Consider the following 21,406-nt stretch of genomic DNA (forward strand, 5'->3'; position numbering starts at 1 on the left):
GCATGGCATATTAGGTGTGTTTTACATATTCTCTTAAGCAGATATACGCTAAGAGTCCTGTAGTACTTAAGAAAGAAAGTCTAGGAAAAGGTGCCAACATTGTCTGTGACCGAGCTGAGTGCAAGCTGCAGGAGGGATTATCTAGCAGCTGTGCTAGCCTGCCTGGACCTCTGCTTCAGGTTTATCATGCAGAGTGCTTAAGGGCAGAAGTTCAGGTATCAGAAAGGGTCAACTGTGAGCAGGGATGAACAAACCCTAATGGTCTGTACATTCACCCTGACTGGAGAGAAGCAGCCTTCTTATGCATAGAGATACTCTGTTGGTTTTGCCTTACCTCTTGAGTTGATTAATTTGCAGTGGCATTAAAGATTTTAAATGAATCCTGCCTGAAAATATACAAGAAGATCATCTGTATTTTATTGTAATTTGGTATCTTCTAAGGCAAAAAAAAAAAATCCCTTTTATTCAGGGGAACATTTTCTTAGCTGGGGATGCATCATCCTAAGAATTAACCATGAAGGAGAAAAGAAAGAAATACATCTTAATTCTTGTGCTATCCTAATATTCTAAGATGGGCTCTGTCATTAAAAACCATGCCCAAGACAATCCCCAAAGAGATCAAATATTCTGTTTTGGCTCAGTACCTTTGGATTTAAGGGTGAAAGATTGTACCCTCTAAACACCAGTATTTCCTTTGTACTTGTTCTCCCCCATGCCATTCTCTCTTTTGTACTCAAGGACTAAAAACAGGCATGTACTTTCAGCTTTTTCAGTATCGGTTTTCCTATCCTACCCATTCCATAGACCACCACTTTCTTATTAGGAAGTGTGCATTCCTGCATTCATTTTCCTGTCATATTTGGAGCATGCATTTTGGGAGTGTGTGGTGGAATACCAACTGACTAGATCAAGTCTGCTCTTCTACACATTCAAGTTTCAAATTAATCTTCCTCTTCTACTGTCACGGCGGAGTTGGATGGTAAAAGGCGTCTCCAGGAGGAAGCCACTCAATGCAGCCACCACACTTGCACACACCATACACACACACCGGATAGCTGGCGAAACAGTCCGATGATGAAGGAGCAGGAAGGGTCTTCACATGGGGTTCTATGGGAGAGATTTATTGCAGCCATACCAGCGGAAGGTCGCAGAGAAAATACCCGGTTAACAATGGGTGGACCCACGGCTACACAGTGGAGTGGAGAGAGCATCAGGGACCAATGATCTGAGGGCAAGGGGCGGTATAAAGGCGGGGCCAGGGTAAGGGAACCAGTAGGGAAACTCTGATGACGTATAAGGTGACAAGGGGTGGAGTGGCCAATGGAGCCAACCAGGGAAGAAGAACTGGGGTATATTAACATAAAAGAACAGAGCATTGTAGAGGGAGCTTTTTCAGTCACCCTAAGTTGGAAATGAATTTAGGACTTGTCCCACCATAGGACTCCATTCCTTGTCTAGCCCCCACATTCCACTCATTAATGTTTCTGTGCAGAAAACAAAAATATTGATGTTATTTCTGAATTCATTCACTGAGCAGTTAAATGTGAAGATCATGCTTAGAGATATTTTCAAGATAGCAGACATATTTGACTACAGGAAAAAAATGTGCTTCTTAAAAAAAAGTTAATGCTAAGTAAAAAACTCAAGTATTGTTCAAATTTTGCAAAGAAGTTGAAAAAGAAGTCGTCATTTTAAAATTACTTATTTGGAACTCTTAGAAGGTCAGGTGAGATGAGTTTGGTTTCAGTGGATTCAGAACTGTATTCAGCATCTAATGGATTCCTGCTGTATCAAAATACAAACCCCAGTGCCTTCACTGAGGGTGGTTTTTTATTCATTGGGGTCAAACTGATCTCACTGAAGATAGATTTAGGCCCTTTCTCACAATATCATTGAAGCTGTTTTACATTTAAGCCAGCTCCTCTGTGTATTACAGAGTGATAACCATCAATAGTCCCTGTTCTTGTCCCACCTGTGGTAGCAAGAGTTCCGAAAGTGGCTGATCAGTTTGGCTTAGCACAATCCTCTGCAGGCACCACCCTGTTGCAAGCATAAATAAGCACTGGGCTCCACAGGTATCTCTTTTCTAAATTTGCCAGAGAGAATAGCATAGTGGGTACATGTGGCTGAAAATAAAGATATTTAGCAACTATTTCTTGTAGTTTGCACTTACATGTTCCTCTTTCTGTCTAATTTCAGGAATGCAAGATGCCTCAAAGAAGCTTACAGAGTCTCTCCATGAAGTGTATGAGCCAGACTGGTACGGACGTGAAGATGTGAAAATGATTGGAGAGGTAAGATGTATGGAAAGAGGGAAGAAGTATTTTGTCAGCAAGTGGATTAATCTGAGCTTCTGAGAAGAAGTGTGCATCCAAAATTGACCTTAATCCTTCATGTCATGTTAAATCCTGTTTTCTCAGCATATAAATTTATGGGTCTTGTGAAATGCAGCTCCTGCTGGCCAGATGCAGCACTTACAGCGTCTGTTGTATGAACTAGCTGATATAAGCTCCCACTGAGATCAACAGTAGTGTGAGCAGAATTGGTCCTGACAGCATCTGAGTGACAAGTTTGTACAAAGGTATCTTACATGCGATTTTACAGTCAGGATTCTCAGTTCAGATGGATGTTAAAAATTATCAAATCCGCTTATCCTTTTGTGCTGTGTAACAACTATTGAGCCAGTGGTACTAAACAGGATATCTTATGAGACATTCAACCCTCTCTGACAAGAATATGGAATTTAAGGGCAAATTAGAGTTCAGGACACTATTTTTTTTTACTTTTTACCTTCCTTCAGTGATTAGAGAAGAATAGGCTTTTCTAGACAACACAGCAGGAATTTAACTTGAGGAACTCTGAACTGCCTGCTTAAACAGCCTCAGTTCTGGGGGAAGTCTGTCAACAAATGTGATGGTGGTGACAAGAAAGTGCAAATGGTTGTCAATGAAGCTTTTAAGCACTTGGCATTCAGTTTCCAAGGCCTCCTTGATAATACAGTTAACAGTCAACCTGAATACAGAGCAATGTACAGATTGCTTTTCTTCTCTATGACTGCCTTCTCCTACCCTTCCCTGCTGTGAAGGGTTAGGGTTAGGGTTTTGATTTTAAAAGCACTCAACTTCCAATCAGCCTAATTTAAGTTACATATTTTTTTGTTTCATTGGTTTAGGTTTTTTATATTGTTCCAAGTTTAACAGCAGGAAAATCTCATGCTGCATCTTGCTGTAGCACCTTATCTTGTATCTGTAGACTGTTAGATTTTACACTCAGAATTTTGTAGTTGTGTATGAAAGGACCAAAATTCAGCTCTTAAGCTCTCTTAGATGTAAAGATAAATTCTAGGTGTGTTTTCTTAATAAGAGAATCATGGGCAATAGTACAAAATCTCCTGGCTTTTTCTGTACATAATCACAAATGTAGATTTATGCGTCAATTAAAGTGGTGAAAGCTCAGTTAGAAACCTGGTCACTTCTGTAAAGGATAATAAAAAGTGGTTTTATGAATACATTCATATCAAAAGAAGGACCAAGCAAAACCTCCATTCTTTATTGGACATGGTGGGGAATATAGTTACCAAAGATGAGGAAAAGGCTTTGGTACTTAACACCTTCTTTGCCTCAATTGTTAACTATAAGACAAGTTGTCCTCAGGACGGATGGCCTCTTAAGCTAGAAGACAGGGACAGGGAGCAGAATAGAACTCAGGAGGAAGCAGTTAATGACTAGCTGAGCCACTTCCATGCTCACAAATCCGTGACACCAGGTGGTATCCATCCTAGAGTGATGAGGGAGCTGTCAGAAGAGCTACTAAGCTGCTCTCCATCATTTATCATCAGTCTTGGCTAACCAGGGAAGTCCCAGATGACTGGAAGCTGGCCAGTGTGACGCCCACCCGTAAGAAGGACCAAAAGGAGGATCCAGGAAACTACAGGCCTGTCAGCATGACCTTAGTGCCCAGCAACATTATGGAACAGTTCATCTTGAGTGTGATCACATGGCACATACAAGATAGCCTGGGGATCAGACCCAGCCAGCATGGATTTAGGAGAGGCAGGTCCTGCCTAACCAACCTGATCTCCTTTTATGACCAGGTGACCTGCCTGGTAGATGAGGGGAAGGCTGTGGATGTTGTCTACCTGGACTTCAGCAAAGCATTTGAAACCATCTCCCATAGAATAATCCTGGAAAAGCTGGCAGCTCATGGCTTGGACAGGTGCACATTTTTCTGGGTTAAGAACGGGCTGGATGGCTGGGCCCAGAGAGTGGTGGTGAATGGTGCTGCCTCCAGCTGGTGGCCAGTCACTAGTGGGGTCCCCCAGGGATCTGTGTCAGGCCCAGTCCTGTTTAAGATCTTTATCAAAGATCTGGATGAAGGGATCAAGCCTATTGTCGCTGTTGGGGCGGTCACGACACATACAGACAGTGCTTCTTTCAAGGGCCAAAAAGCCGTTTATTAAACAAAGCAGCCTCTTTTATACACCTTTTGTATGTTATCATTCATGTTACAGATTCATTGGCTGCTAAACTATTACAATAGACTCATTGGCTATTATTAACTTCAATACACTACCATTGGCTACCTATAGCATAAGCATTCAAGCATTCAGAAAAATAACAGGTGCAGATATGTTGCTGTTTCTCCTTCTACTGTTTAGCTTTCTTGCTTCTCTTGATACTACGTTCTCATGGGTAAAAACTAATTGTTTTTCTTCTCACTGATTTTTCTCACAGTCCTTCTCTAGCCGAAGTAGCAGGCCCGAGCCGTAATTTCACAAAGGCAACAAGGCCTTCATTTTATAAGGTTTTACTTAAATGCCACAGCCTACCATTAGCAAATTTGAAGTTGACACCAAGTTGGGTGTGAATGTCAGTCTGCTGGAGGGTAGGAGAGCTCTGCAGAGGGACCTGGACAGGCTGGATCCATGGGCTGAATCCAACCATATGAAGTTTAACCAGACCAAGTGCCCGGTCCTGCACTTTGGTCACAACAACCCCCTGCAGCACTACAGGCTAGGGACAGAGTGGCTGGACAGTGGCCAGGCAGAAAGAGACCTGTGGGTACTGACTGATGGCAGACTGACCATGAGCCAGCAGTGTGCCCACATGGCCAAGAAAGCCAATGGCATCCTGGCCTGGATCGGGAATAGTGTGGCCAGCAGAACCAGGACAGTGATTCTTCCCCTGTACTCAGCACTGGTGATGCCACACCTTGAGTACAGTGTCCAGTTCTGGGCCTCTCAATTTAGGAAGGATATTGAGATGCTGGAGCATGTCCCGAGAAGGGCAACAAGGCTGGTGAAGTGTCTGGAACACAAGTCCTATAAGGAGTGGCTGAAGGAGCTGGGGTTGTTTAGCCTGGAGAAAAGGAGGCTCAGGGGAGACCTCTTCACTCTCTACAACTGCTTGAAAGGAGGTTGTAGCTATGTGGGGGTCTGTCTCTTCTCCCAGGCAACCAGAGACAGGACAAGAGGGCTCAGCCTTAAACTGTGGCAGAGAAAGTTTAGGCTGGACATTAGGAAGAACTTCTTCACAGAAAGAGTGATTGGGCATTGGAATGGACTGCCCAGGGAGGTGGTGGTGTCATACCATCCCTGCAGGTGTTTAAGATAAGACTGGCTGTGGCATTTAGTGCCATGTTATAGTTGATAAAGTGGTGTTAGGTAATAGGTTAGACTTGATCTCAAAGGTCTTTTCCAACCTAGTTGATTCTGTGATCCCTCAACCTAGAGTAAACCTAGAGTATGTATCTGTTCAGTTAAGGATATAAATGATCATTACAAAAGGGGTCCACTTAAAAGACCTTCTTCTATGTGGTAGGAAAGATGATGGCTTAAAGGGATCCTTCAGCAATGTTGTTTGCGTCCATTAGCTTTCAGAAAACCTCCATTATTTTAGTTTGTTTGAAGTATGTATCAGCAAGATACAAAAGCAAACACACAAGACTGGCAGTTGCTTGCTACAATCTAATGCTGTGGTGCTTTGTAGACCACTGTGATTAAACACTGTGTTGATAAATGAGGTATTTCTTTTAAGCACGTTTAATAGATTCTAATAATTCATTAGGGACTCTGTTAGAATAGGAAATGAATGAACTGAGACTGGCATCACACAGCATCTAAAATATGCCCTATAGTAGGTTATGGTAAAACACTTGGGAATAGCTTTCCAGACTTGTCAATGAGGATAACAGCCTACAGAGCAGTGCTTACAACCCTTAGCCTCCCTCCCATCAAAGGGGAGGATGTTAAGTGACTTTTGAAATGTGCAAAGAAAGGGGGAATCAGGATGTTTAACATGTGCTAATGATTTGTGCAATGGAGAACCCGGGACCTCAAGCACTATGTCTCTATGTAACAGGATTTGCTTCTAATAAGGAATCTCACCCATTGGGTCCTTGCCACATGAGCTGCATTAATATGTTCATAAAAATCAGAAAACTACAGGGAGTTTCTCCTGGTGACTACCCCAGAGCTCCAAAGGGGACTGGGGAAAAGCACTGTAGCTTCAGGGCAGAGACGGGTGGTGGGGGTGTGGATTTTGTTTATTTTGCCAGCTGATGTTGGGATGTTTCCTATCCGTCATTCCAGTTCTCCCGCAGTGCAAGGTAGAGTTCTTGTCTGCATCAGCCATTTCATCAAATGTACCTTAATGGCACAAAAAGAATGAGATGGAAAGACCTTTCCCTTTTTTTATTTACTCTTCTCTTTTTTGTTGTACTTCTTTTCTCTGTAAGCAAGGTTCATCATCAGTGAACATAGTTAGACACAAGAGCTAGGCCAGGTTCAGATTCTGCATTACTGACCCTCAGGGACCTGAAACCCTGAGGAAGACCTTGAATACATGATATCCTTATTTTCACATAGCAGTAACTATTTAAAATATTATTATTTGAATATAACAAGCTAATTATAAAGTTTATTCTTAGTTTGTTGTGAATTGAACTTGCAAAATCAAGCTATTCCTTTTCATTCACCTTATGTTTACACTCTGATTTATTTCCATAAAGAACATTTTAAAACTTCAGAAAGATTAATCTTTACCAATTACATTTATATTTCTCCTAGGTTTAAAGAGGCATTAAACTACTAAGTACATTTTTCTCCTTTCTGCCTTTTCAGAAATGTGATGAACTTTGGGAAGACTTCCATCAAAAACTGGTGGATGGATCATTGTTAACGCTGGATACATATCTAGGACAATTTCCTGATATCAAAGTACAGTAATGATTTTCTGTAAAGGACAAGTTTTAAAGTTCTGTTGAGTTGCAAAATAAATAGAAAATGAGATTACAGGCAAAAAGAATTTAAAAGGGTGTGAGGTGGAAGTCATGCTCTCCTGTGATGTACAAGATGTTGTTCTGTAAGTAGATTCCTGACATTAGGCAGGACTGATTTTCCAAGTGAACAAAAATATTTTTCATGCAGTAGTACTTGGAAGAAAATTAGCCTTTGTAGAGGAAAATTTTATGCTTTTTTCTGCTCCTGTTTCTTTGGTATGAGATAAAGATAATATTAACCAACTTCAATAAGGACACCTTAAGCTCTTCAGCGGTTAAAATGCCAGACAAATTACATGGAAAGCAGGCTTTCTGTTATTGGCTAGATGCACCCGTGAGTATCTTTCTTCTATCTAAGCCTGTCTTTTAATTAGTTATAAAAAGATTTTGTAATACACATCAGGAAAGAATGTTATACAGAGTCTAGCCTCTGCCAGATGCCCACCTGGTGTACAGTCCAAGGAGATGACTGCTAAATGAAATGTGTGAGGATAAAGAAGCTCTATAGGTGAGAGGTAGTGACTTTTATATTTGGATATGACTGTGTGGGCATAGCTGGAAATTTTTTGTGATAGTTTATAACTGAATAGGTAACACAGTCATCCTCTTTGTAATTTACATCAAGGACTAAAGAAAAAATCATTTAAAAATACCATCATTACTGATGTACAGTCCTAAACTCGCTTTTAAATCAAACTGTGCTTATTCCCTCTCAGCATGTGGATTTTACATATAATATATACCTTTGCAAAGTCTATATCAAAGTATATATATGTATATCTTGAACTCCAGTATTTTAGGTATGTGTCAGAACAACTATATGGAGAAGTGTATTTTAGCAGTTTTCCAACTCTAGAAAAATTGCTGAATTTTCACACTATATATAAGGGGAAAAGATGGTATGACCCTGAGTTTAACAGGTTCACTGATTCTGGAGAACCAAACTATGCGTATATTGACTCCTTATTTAAAATAATGTGATTAGTTTGCCTTCTTTACCATTTCCATGTTCCTCCTACATGATATAATAATTCAGATATGAAAAACAGATAAGGGAGAATAAAAATATGTCAGAAACTAATTTGACAACACAAGTAAAATGGCTTTTTTAAAAGTGCTTTTCATATTTACTTTCATTTCTACCCCTGTACAGACTCGCATTGCAAAACGAAGCAGAAAGCTAGTGGACTATGACAGTGCAAGACATCATCTAGAAGCTCTGCAGAGCTCGAAAAGAAAAGATGAGGGCAGAATTACCAAGGTAGCACAATCAGAAACATGCTGGCAGAGGACTTGGGGAGATTGGGTGACACTTGTTTCTGTACAAAGAGCACAAAGTTTCTCTTCCTTTTGCTCTCTTAGAAAAACTGGTATCTCTAATCTCTCTGATAAATGTGTATTGAGTACTTTGGTTCATGTAGTAGACATGCTCAGCCTCTTTTGCAAAGGAGTCCTGTTTGAGACCTAACTTGCTCGCTTGATGAGACTGAGGGGACAGCAAATCCTGTTTTGGCCTCCATGGTGTGGGGCTGAATAACATCCTTTGTTTATAAAAATTGTCAAAGACCCACCAAGAAAACCACACAAAAATAATTTGGGTTTTGTTATGTCATAGTGATTTCAGAAGTCACCTGTTTCATTTTGGTTTAGGCAGAAGAAGAATTTCAAAAAGCACAGAAAGTATTTGAAGAGTTTAACACTGACTTGCAAGAAGAGTTGCCATCTCTGTGGTCACGGTAAGCCCAGAGAGATACTGTATGCAAGGCCTAAGTGGGGAGTAAGGAAAGGGAATGAGGAGATTTTAATGAGCAGATAGAAAATGGATTGCTGGGTTCTTGAGGATTCCATCCATTTTCTTTTTGAAAAAATGAAAGGAAAAATGTATGCAAGTGCTCCAAAACATACGTGCTGTAAATGTATTTATGCTTATTTTTTTCAGTGTATGTTGGCACTTAAGATTCATTATCATATCTTCATTCTGAGGTGCAAAAAGGTTTCCATTTTATGAGTAAATAATTATGCTGGAGGACAGAGTACTCTTGGTGATTTGAGTCTACTTATAGGTCATTTTTTATTATAACTATATCAGAAGACACATTTTATAGTTTTGCACTGATTATGCTGTGATGTTAAATGATTTGATGGCATAGGTCATTCAGTCAGGATGTTTAACCATGAACTGTGTTTATACAGAAAATGCAAACAATATGAATGGGAGACCAAAAGCAGTAGAAAAATAAGCATCTCATTAGTGTGCTATGTTCTTTAACAGTTGACAATCTGGAGTGGAGATGTGAAGTATCCTTTGTCTTCTCTGCCTTCTAAAAAAATCCTGTTAAATTTCAGACCAATAGAGGATTTCCCTGCTGTTTTTCTGCATATTTCAGTGTAAACCTTCTTAGCACTTCAAGATACTTGTTTTATGGGCCAAATAAAACTGCATGTGAATGATTTAGAGTAAGGGCCCCTTTACTTCAGTAAATTTTGTATAAAAAAGCAGTAGCTAGTCTCAGAGAAAGGCAGAATTTAATTTGAGCAATATGCATAATTTATAAAGCAGTTGCTTTCAGAGTCCTTTATTTTAGTTATTACAATTCTTCAGGAAGAAAATTATCTATTGAGTTGACATTTTGCAGGCTTATTCTTATTCCAGAGATTATTTTTGTTAATAAAAGTTGGTAGCCATTATACATGACAGTTTTAAATAGGAAAAATAAAACAAAACCTAAGAAAACACATTCTACTTTTGAAATGTAGAAGTGTGTAATCATTCACTCCAAATAAGCAGATTCTTGACTACATGCACAGAAATGTCTAGTCTATATTAAATTCTTTACTCTTATCTACATGTGCATGTGTTTCAGAGCTGAGCTTTGGACACCCACCCCTGCGCTGTACTGAGGTGTATACGTAAAGCTGACCCCACACGCAACTGCATCACCTTGGTGCTGTGATAAGATTTGGGCACAGGGGCTCACAGTGCCAGAGTGGTACCTTTCTCCTTTCAGGAAATGGCTGAGTTGCTGTCTGGTGGGAGATGGATGCCCAGAGCATCTTGCCTTCCCTGGGCTTGTGCTGCACTTGTGACCATCCTTTTCCACTCTTCTTTGAAACAAGGTGAAGACATCTGATGTGGAGTAGTCTCAACTTGGTTCACTGGACAGTGTGAAATACATATCTCAACAAAAACAGAAATAGTTATGAACAAACTAGTCTGAAATTTTGACATTTCATCCTTTGCTTTGCTGAGAGTAATAGTCAAGAATGTTGCTTGTAGTCCAGAAGACAGTTAATTAATCTGCGTTTGTGGCCCTCCCACACATATCTTTTATTCTCTTTTTCCTTTCTTTGTTCCATCCTTCATAGACGAATTGGTTTCTATGTGAACACCTTCAAAAATGTATCCAGCCTTGAAGCCAAGTTTCACAAGGAAATAGCTTTAGTGAGTAGAACTGACTATCTCATGTATAATGGATTATGATATGCATGATAGCTAACAAATGTCTTACAGTAAAAATCTAGCAGAGGCACACATGAGAATTTGCCATAGATACAGATTTGTGGTATATTCATCATATTCATTTCTACTTGCCATATTTGTTCTCTCCTTAAGGAAGGAGCAGCCCCTACAATTTTGGATTGCAGTGCATTATCAGTTGTAGAACTAAATTCACTTTCTATTTTGATAATTTACTGTTGCCTTCAGTATTTTTGCTGTGTCCATGCTAAGCACCTCTTTGCTTTAATCGGTACAAGAAAAACATGTCAAACATTCCCTTCAAGTCTGCTATATGCATTGTCAGCAATGCAGTATTTTGTGTGTGACTGTTAGGCAAATCAAGCAGTTTCATTGAGGATCTTTTGAATGTACCTGGCTAAATACTTAGTAGTGTATTATCTATAGCAACCTTCAAATTGGAACCAAAACTTTTTTGAAGACTCACTTTACTGAAGTTCTGTGAAAATTTGGATTAGATTTTTCAGGGGACAACATGAATCTTCTTGGCTGCCCATGTTGCTTTAAACTTAGAATGACCTCCTTCATCAGAGCTCACATAGCAGTCAGTCACACTTAAGAACTTGTCATCTAAAAAACAGCTCATGTCTTTGAAGAACTGCTATTATCTTTGATTCTATGGATTTTGATGGGTTTCTGCTTAAGCTTTTACTATACATGGCACTGAGAACTTTTGGAAGGTTTTATATTGTAACATAAAGTTATCAAGTTATCATTTATCAGACCAGATTTATCACCTGTGTTTTTAATCATGACTGTAGTTGTTCACATGAACTCAGGCAACTGTTTTCTTTTCACAGTTATGTCACAAACTATATGAAGTGATGACAAAGCTGGGGGATCAGCACGCAGACAAGGCCTTCACCATTCAAGGGGCACCAAGGTGAATTTACTGCTTTTTTAATGAATTGTATTGCTGTAGGCTTTGTGGGTCTCAGCATATGTAGTAATCACCTACACCATCCGTACTGATTGCTGCACAACATGGTAACAGGTGTTACTTGTTCAGGATGGCAGATGAAGGTATCTGGGATGAAATTCTTTGCAACAGGAGTAAAGATGCAAAGCCTCCTTCTTCACTGACTATTTTTCTAGAAAGTCCTTTCAAAAAAAAAAAATGAAGGCTGTTTCAATTTAGCCAAGTTCATTGTAGACTGTTACATCAGTTTGCACCAAGCGTATAGCTCATTTATTCTTAGATACTTAGTTTACAGCAATGTTGCTAACTCTGATAATTTAATGCCTTGAAATATTGAGATATGTTTTTAGCTATTGCTAGGTGAGAATCCCAACCTTTGAACGTTAGCTTTTATCTCTTCTGCTTATGGGGAAAAGTAAAGATCTGAAGGTGCACCATAAAAGCAGAAAAACTGAAATAAAGAGAATGTCACAAAATACCATATTTTTAAAGACTTTCAAGAAATCTTGTTTGAAAGCACAAAACCAAAAAGAGTTTAAAATCAGATGGTGCTTTCTTAAGATCAGTGGATGCCAGTATGGTATTTCTGACTTTTTGTTTCAACAAATGTAGCCTTTCTGCCATAACTTGATTTTTAACACGGATACGCAGAAAAGGTTGAAATGTAAAACAGTTAAGACTTAGCAAGACACAATGATATTTGGAGTTAATAAATAAAGCCTGAATTACCATTTAATCCCAGCTAGTCAGAAGCAATCCTAACAATGTTACAGCTTTTCGCATTCCACTCTAAGGGAAACTGCAGGGGATTCTTTTTAATGGATTTCTCGGACAAAATCAAGCACAAACGAGGCAAATATTGTATCTGAGAACTTTTTATTGATAAAGAAGGATTTGTGTCCATCTAGAGGGGGAAAGTTAAGCAGAGAAGGGAAAAGAAAGACGCAGAGAGAGGAAGGAGGCCAGGGTAAGAATGTTACCAGCACAGTCCCGGGGTGCCCCATCGGCATCCACGGGCACATGGCGCGTGCGCTCCCTGTCGGGGGAGCCTGCGCAGCTCTCGCGGGAGCGCGGCTGCGATGGCCGCAGGCAGCGGGTCCCCGCAGCGCGGCGCTCGGGCCGAGGGGCAGGCGGGCTGTTGCGGGGAAGCGGCCAGGCAGGGTAGACGGAGCAGGTGTGGACATGGGAGACAGTCAGGGAAAAAGCAGGACCGCAGGGAGAAAGCGAGCAGGCGGCCGAACGAGCCAAACCTCCAGACGAGCCGGGCCTGCCGAGAAACTGGGAGCGGGAAGCGGTTGAGGAGCTGTTAAATGCTTTTAGTGCTGAGGCTCCTCCCATAGTCCGCTCCTATGAGGACGACCTCTGGCTAGTGAGGGGAATTTTCCCCGGGCAGCAGGGGTTTCCCCGCCTGGAGGGAGGAGTCTTTTGCAGCCCCGTGGTGGAAGTTTTTTCTGCCCTGATTGTCAGGCGAAGTGTCCATTTTCTGAAGGGATTGCCTGCTTAGAGACTCTGATGTCCTTTGTCTCCACCCCCTCATCTTTGCTAGACACCTTCGTCACGTGCCACATTTAGAGCTCTGCCCATGTAGTAATTTTCCACACAATGTCAGAAAATGGGTTTATAACGCAAAACCCGGACAATGTTGTGGCATAAATAAAAATTAAATTAGTTCCTCACGTAGTTACTGCTAATTTGCCCCCAAGATGGAGTTAGATTAGCAACAATTTAGACTGACTGAACAAGTTAACATCTGCCTCAAAAATACGGCAGATCTTCCTACATTTGTTTTAATCTCACTTTGGAAGAACAAAGAATGAAATATTGAAACTTGTGATGTAATGCAAAATTCAAAACTATAAGCACATCACTAGAACCTGTATTTTAGATTATTTCAGCGATAATCCATGCTCATATATTACATACTGCCTTCGGAGCTGTTAGCTCATGCATCACCACTTCTGGCCCATTTAGGATGGACTCAGAAACTGGACTATGTTTCCATAAAGGATTTGTGAAATACTTTCATGTAATGTAAAATAATGTAGTGTTGGAAGATTTCAAGCACTTTTTGTAAACAACAGGTATTTTATCCGTGTCTCCTAGACCATGTCCAACATGCACATGCTTGTTCCCACTGAATTATTCATTCCATTGAGAGAAAAAAGAAAAATTATTTTTCTGCCAAATACTAGACATCATTTAATGTAGTGTGATCTTAACTTACTTTAAAAAAGCTTTCTAAAAATACGTTTTGAAAGTTACTTTGTTACTCTCTTTTGCTGTTTTATTTGCAGAGTCCTGTGTGAAAATCTGGATAGATTTTGACTTCCATTATTAGTGATGATACTCTAAAAGACTATTCACAAGTGGGTCTTCATGAGATAAAACAGCTTTCTGTTTTAGATGCATGAGAAGTTAATACTAGACAAGTACAGTATCTAATATCTCTTTTAAAGAACTGCATAAAAAGAAACATCTTAAAAACTTGTATGCTACTGAATACTCTGTCCTGAAGGCAATATTGTACCTGGAACATAAATTTCTTAATAACTGCTTATTTTTTCTCTTTTTATATTTCCACAGAAAGAGGTGGTGAGTGTGAGCTAAGTTTGTCATTCCAAAGAACAATTTTTCTTGTGTTTACATTAGGATCATGTTTATGCTATGGTCTCAGTCAGGTAGTGCTTCTGCTCTCCCTGAGGATGTGTAGGAGTTGCTCTTACTGAGTACTGTGGTCGTTGAGTACTGTAGTTCATAGCCTCCCCTCATTGTAAGCTTTCAGCATTTCTAGGTAGCTGAATATTTTCTCAGTGTTTGCACCAGATCCTTTCATGAGAAGGGCAGATGCTTTCTAGGACTTCATCAGATCTTTTCTTAGTATCAGCAGAGCTCTGTTGAAGTCACTTGACTGCTGCTTGTTTATAATTTTGGTTATTTGTTCTTCTAAATAGTGATATCTTTATAATAATCTTGGCTGGTTTTATTTTATTGAAACCTTTCTGAAGTTGCTGAGCTTTTAAAATTATTTGCATTATTCATTGTTATGCTTTCCTATGGGGTTTTTTTTCTCTTTAGAATATTTTATTCCAAGAAGTGTGTGAAATGACAGTAAATCCATTTCACATTTTATAATAGTTTTAAATTTGTAAGTGAAATGGTATTTCAAGTACAGAATCTGCAAAAATGCAGGTACTCATTTTTCTTCAAGTTACAATGATCAGGTAAACAGATGTTCCAAAAATCAAGATCATTCAAAATTAAAACTTCCTTTGACACTGAAATTTAATTGCATTTAATTGCAGTTTTAGTTTTAGTCATTATATAATGGCTTGGTTCATCTCCAGTTTGTACTCTCTTTTGTGGTCACTGGCGTTACATCAGGGGTGCAGTTCAACTGTTGCATCAGATTTTCAAGGTAATAAGACAGCAAGATATATGTGTCCTTGCCATTGCTTTGCTTCTGTCTAGTGATTCAGGTCCACTCCGCTTTGCAAAAACACCATCACCACCAGAGGAGGTCTCTCCCCTACCTAGCCCTACTGCTGGTCCCAATCATATGCTGGCACCAACGTCTCCGGCACCAGCCCGACCTAAGTCACCCACACAGGTAAGGAGATACCTAGCAGAGGGACCTGACCTGTTGTGCAGTGAAAGATTGCTGAGATGATGTACATGGTGGATCTTTCATCTAGGCTGTGACTGAGTAACAGCAGGGAGGCCACTGGTTCTGTTGCAGTATGTTCTGTTCATCAGTTGTTCATCCCTGTGTCACAACATGAATAGAAAAGCATTTTTATATTAGGGGGAATGAAGAAAATTTTAGGTGCCTGGTGAATTGCTGGGACTTCAAGTGACAAAGCAAAACACTTCTTAAAAAGTTGCATTGTCTCTAAGGACCCATGTACCAGCAGTGATAGTTTGAAAAGCCTGCTTCTAAAACCTTGTGAGTTTTTGTACATTATATATTTCTGCTCTTCATTTTTATGCTTCAATCTTCAAATTTATGCTTACCTGAGAAAAATTAGCCAGTGAGTATCACTGGTCTGGCCAGTCTCTAAAACAATAAATAATAAAGCTAGCTGAAATACTGCTCTGCTAATTACTGATAATTAAAGTCCCATTGGTTGTTTTTAACACTGGATTGGGAAGTTTGACTCTGTTGTAATCAATGGAGTAATTTCTATTTTCACTAGTATTGGTAAAATAAGAATCGGTTTCATTCATCAGTTCAATCTGTAGCATGAGTTGTATGTGTTCGTGTGCATATCAAAGGCTTGTGTTGATGTTATGGATGTTTTTTTGGAATTGGGATAGCTTCTGTGCTGATTGCTGTTTCTATGCTGTCTGCATATCAGAAGAAAATTAATTTTGTATCTAGTGAGCATGCTTATTTTCTCTGGTCTCCCAAAATGTGACACCTCACTGCCTGAGTATCCACCTGGACTCAGCCTCATTGGTGCCAGTAGTGTTATGTCACTATACCACCTGAGGATTTTTTGTGGATTTATTTTCTTGGGGTTTTGATAGATGTAAAAATTATCCAATACTATTTGGTGTTATTCCAAGCAATTAGTTTGTCATAGTTATGTGAATCTCTGGAGAGCAGGAGGAATATAGTAAACTAAGCACCTTTGAAGTGCTGTAGTTCCCAGAGATTATATGGTCTTAGCTTTAAGTACACTCTAAGACTAGCAACAGGTGGGCAGGGGCAAAATCCCAAAGCTAAACACAAATGAACTCAAGAAGCCAAAAAGCTGCAGAGGCACTGTTTCTGTGCAATACTGCCCTTTCAGCTATGGGCTGTATAGAAGAGCAAGTGTCCTGCACTGTGTGCCTGTCGCAGCATGAAATCTGAAACTTTGAGTTTTAATGACTTTTAAACATAGGGTGGTTTTGCTCCCCATAATGTTTATTTCAAGGCTTTTGTTGGTGAACACCTAACAGTTCCTTTCAACACATGGCTTATTCCCATGACTTATTTAGGGTGAAGTAGCTGAAGTAAAAGCCTAGGACAATTTGTTTAGGCCTAGCTTAAAGATTTTCTTTTATCCCTGAACTAGTCTGTGACATTTTTGCTGTCTGCCTAGCTGAGGAAAGGTCCGCCAGTCCCACCACTGCCTAAACTCACACCTACGAAGGAGTTGCAACAGGAGAACATCATTAACTTATTTGACGACAACTTTGTCCCAGAAATCAATGTGACAACCCCATCACAGGTAAGCTTCAGTGAATTGTGTAGAGTTCCAGCCATGTAATTACCCTAAGTTCTCCAAGACAGTGCCTCTGGGGCTGATCTTCATGGGGAGGGAGGAGGAGGGCACAGGTAGAAGGCAGAGGTATAATGACCACTTTCTGTTACCTTGAAAGAGTTACACATATGGTGTTTTGCCTTTGAATAGGTCACACATAATCACTCAAAAGGGCTAACACTGCTAACATATTGAAAAAAAAAGCAATTTCCTGAGAGGTCCGACTAAAAATACTGTGATATGGTCATGTTTGAGATTTAAATCCATCCAGGTTGCATTATGTGCTGAGAGTTGATCTAAGATGCTACTTCTAATGCTAAGCATCTCAAGTGGAATTTTACAGAGATCCTTCACTATTTCTGTTTCCTTCATCAAAATCATTAAAAGTATTCCTTCTTTCTATTGAGTGATTCTTAAAAAATGGAACTTGGCTGGTTTTTACAGGTATAAAAGACTGCTTCATCTAGTATTCATTCACTTGGCTTTGCTCATAGAAACATTAGCTGCACAGCAGAGAAGTGATCAAAATTCATTTTATCTCATTATTATGATATTTTTTAAAGTTCCATATAATAAACAGAAAAGCCAGAATTGTGCAAAATAAGTCTGTAAAATTTGTATTCAGCCCTTCAGCTTTTACACAGTTATAGTGATGGCTGGTTTTTTTCAATAATGGACCCTTTCTTTCATGGTCTGAAATCTGAGCCTGTGTCTGATAGATCGAAGAGAAGTACGTCGATGTGAAGCTTATGCAGAATGTTTAGGAATGTCTGTTTTCATTTGAATCATTGGTTTTGTTCTAATTCATTTGACAGCACAGGAGAATGAAGGCACAGCAATGAAAAATGTATTTTATACAATTTGAACATGTGATGCGTTGTTTTCTTGTGGTAGGGAGAAACAGGTGTTGCTGTGTATAGGGATCTATTTGGAAAAGACTTATTTATAGTTAAAAAATGTATTTTATACAATTTGAACATGTGATGCGTTGTTTTCTTGTGGTAGGGAGAAACAGGTGTTGCTGTGTATAGGGATCTATTTGGAAAAGACTTATTTATAGTTAAGTCTCCATGCAATTAAAGAATTAAAGGCTACTCCCAGAATGCAGCTGCTGGTAGGCCCTCTTTCTGAAGGGAGATGGCAGGTCTGTTGCATCACTGTACCCTGACTTCATAGGAATTAATTACTCCAGCAGCATGAGCCTTGAAATCACTGGTAAGAGTTGGTGTAAGCTGTGCTAGATATGGCCCCCTGCATTAAATACTGTATCCAACTAATCTGCATATGTCAGGCCATCCAGGGAAGCAGAAGTAGAACTGGTTTGCTTTTCCATTAAGAGATGACACTGGAATAAGGCTTTAATTAAGTGTAAGTCACATTTCCAGAATCCTTATATCCTTTCTAGGAGAGATTGGCATAGAAATGGAATGGCATAATAAAAGTGGGCATGCTTCTGAGAACTGAAATGTTTTCCTTTGTCTCTCAAGGAAAATGGATCTCCCTTCAGTGAGTGATCTATGTCCTTCCTTCCTCCACAGTCAACGGCCAGGGAATGTCCTAAGCTATTCCCTGGCCACCTTCTCATCAATCATCTGCACTTCTCCCTCCACAAAACCCACCCCCATCACTAAAGCATCCTTACTGTATCTGAGATCTCTGAGTATGTACAGACATACCCAAATAATGTGATGTCTAGGTTTTGTATCCTTGTGTATGTGAAGCAGTTAAGGAAAATACATAGCGTGAAATCCACAGGAAATACGGACTTATTCCTCTTGGTGTTTATGGCTTCTCCTATACTCCCAAAGCCCTTGTTGAGCACTGTGGAGAAAGCTATTAAGCCTGTAGAGCCTGTCAATGGTACAGGACTTCCCAGGGGACCACCACTGGTGTCCCAGACACTGCTCACGCAGAGGCACAAAACCAACAGACTGATGAGTAGAGCTTTGCTGCTTTAATACAGTGTTTTGGAGAGGATTACAAACAGGCCAAACGCTTCCGTTTCCTGAAACACAAATATCCTGAAATTGTTGTTGCTCCTCCTTCTTTACCAAGCAGTATTAATGCATTTGCTTCGTTAGTGCAACATGCTGAAAGACAGTTCTGCTTGATGCTGTTGAATATTTTTGCACTGATTCAATAAACTATCTCACAAATCCAGGTTATTCATTGTCAAAAATTGATTTAATTACTGTCTAGTAAAAGAAAGAGGTGAAAAGATGAAATATCTGGGTGACCAGCTCCAGATATTTCAGAAATTAGTATTCTTTGCTTTATTTCTCCTTTTCCTCACATCATATTTCTCCCTAGTGTCCAGTTACTAGCTTGGACATTGTAGGCCTTTATATGCCCCCTACGATACATAATGTGTCTGAGTGTGTCTGACAGCATAACTGCTAAGGCTATTTTAAGGGTTGTACAGACTGTGTGCAGGGAGAGGGTAACAGTTCTGGTGGTCCTTGTCTCTTGGGGTGATGTTATAAAGCCGCTTTATTCCTTAACCATCCGCTCAATGCCCAAGGACGCTGTGCCTTTAAGATGGACCCGGGGCGGGGAGGTCTCGGCGGGGCTCGGGAGGGAGTGCGCCGGGAGCGCTGTGCTGCTTTTTGGTTTCCTTTGTGTTCCGGCTAGCTGGGAAAAGATTGTGTTGGGTTTTTTTCTTGTTCTTTTTTCCCTTTCCTTCCCCTTGCCTCACTGCCTCCCTTCCCTCCTCGCCGGTCCGGGGAGCCTGCGGGGTGGCCCCAGCGGGCCCGCGGGGTGGCCCCGGCTGGTCCGAGCCCGTGTGTCTGTTCTCTCTCCGGGAATTTGTTGTATTTTGAGGTTTGGGGCTTTTTTAAATCCTGTTCTACCCTGTTTTGTTCGTGTGTTAATAAACAGTTTGGTTTCTTTTTCCCACTTTAACTCCTTGTGACCCATTTGTCTCATTGACGGAGGAAAAGGGGAGGAACACTCATTCCGGCGTTTCCTCCTGAAGTTTTGTCTCAAAAACAAACTTTGCAAGTTTATTTTGGCTTCTTCATCTCTTGTACATGCCTCTGAGAGGTACAGCCTTGCTTCTGCCACAGCCTCCTCTTTCAAATGTTTAATTTATTCATGCTTCATCATGCTATGGTGGAATAAATACAGGATGTTTTTCAGGCCTTCCTGTCACAGCTTTGCCCCTTACTGAGGGATTTCCTGAGGTTCCTGTTTTTCCTGCATCTCCCTGTAATGTGGTATCTTAGGTGCTCTGTATGTTTATTTGGGCCTTTGTCACTAAAGTTGAGTGTTCTCTTCATTTTGTTCTGAGGGTCATGGGTAATGATAACTTTTGCTATCAGTGATCAGTACCCTGTCACTTTCAATACCTTAGCTGTCATCACTCATGGCCTAAGTAAGACTCCTGTTCATTTGATTCAGTCCTCATAGGTAGCAACTTCATTCTCAAACCTCAGTGAAAGATCATTATCTTTTATGTCTCCATCCAATTCTGATTATATGCCAGCAAATGCTGTTATTTCTTCAAGGTGTATGACCATATGAGTATTAGTGCCTCAGGAGCATATGTGATGAAATCTAAATACACTCGATGGAAGGCATGAGAGAATGAATGTAATGTTGGTTACTGGTGGGAATGGTGGGCTTGACTTTTTAAAATGGGAGACTATAATACAGGCTTCAGTGTGTCAGACCACATATCTGTCACACCAGTGATGCAGAAGGCCAAAGAAAGAAGATAAATCCAGGCAAGCAAAGTTGGTACTCCTGACACCCCCTGGTACTACAGTCTCTTAGCCTCTAGTGCTTTGCTGCTCTAGGACTTTCTCACCATGATTTCTACCTATTTAGTAAGCCTCAACAGACTACTTTGCCACAAATTTATTCAGTCTTTCAGCATGTGTACGTTTTTCACAGTCACAGTACCTGAAGCCAAGGAGGTCCCCAGCTGGACTCTGCCACATGGAGCACCACCACTTTTATTTTATATTTGTCCCCACCAGCTTTGCTGCCAACTGCCTTCCTGCTTTGGAAGAATCAGGGAGCAGCCAAACCCCTCTCACACTGGTATAGACCCTTCTCACATCACCCCTAACACACCTCTTACAGACTGAAGAGTTCTAGGTCATTCTGTCATTCCTAACATGGGAGCTGAGGAGCTCTTTTTACCATGTTTGCAGGTGACACAGAGAGTTAAGGTGTTTTGTGGCATAACGGAAGCCATTAATTAGCTAACTTTGAACATCTGTTTACCAATAGTAACACTAATTTGGAAAGTTTATACTCTTAAATGTTCCAATAATAGAAGGTCTTTGCTCATTTATTTTACTGTCATTATCATTATTATTATCTCATAGTTTTGCTGGGTTTGTACGTGGCATACTGTGGTAGACTTGCCCTGTCGTACAAGCTTCTCTCACTATTTAACAAACACTGGACAACTAGCAGCAGGCAGTACTAGCCTTG

The 21,406-nt window shown here is 40.3% G+C and overlaps 1 protein-coding gene across 1 annotated transcript in view; it reads left to right on the plus strand.

Moving 5' to 3' along the window:
- Nucleotides 1-21,406, plus strand: part of AMPH (amphiphysin) — a gene marked incomplete at both ends in the record, with an annotated part of 130,157 nt that overhangs the window by 77,892 nt on the left and 30,859 nt on the right. Inside the window, 8 exons of the mRNA XM_082278578.1 lie at nt 2,200-2,294; nt 7,121-7,216; nt 8,432-8,539; nt 8,929-9,014; nt 10,645-10,720; nt 11,596-11,678; nt 15,183-15,321; nt 16,802-16,930. Coding sequence (XP_082134704.1) covers nt 2,200-2,294; nt 7,121-7,216; nt 8,432-8,539; nt 8,929-9,014; nt 10,645-10,720; nt 11,596-11,678; nt 15,183-15,321; nt 16,802-16,930 — 812 coding nt within the window. The remainder of the gene's footprint in view (nt 1-2,199; nt 2,295-7,120; nt 7,217-8,431; nt 8,540-8,928; nt 9,015-10,644; nt 10,721-11,595; nt 11,679-15,182; nt 15,322-16,801; nt 16,931-21,406) is intronic.

Source organism: Coloeus monedula (genome assembly GCF_965178545.1).
Source record: "Coloeus monedula genome assembly, chromosome: 1".
Taxonomy (NCBI): Eukaryota; Metazoa; Chordata; class Aves; order Passeriformes; family Corvidae; genus Coloeus; species Coloeus monedula.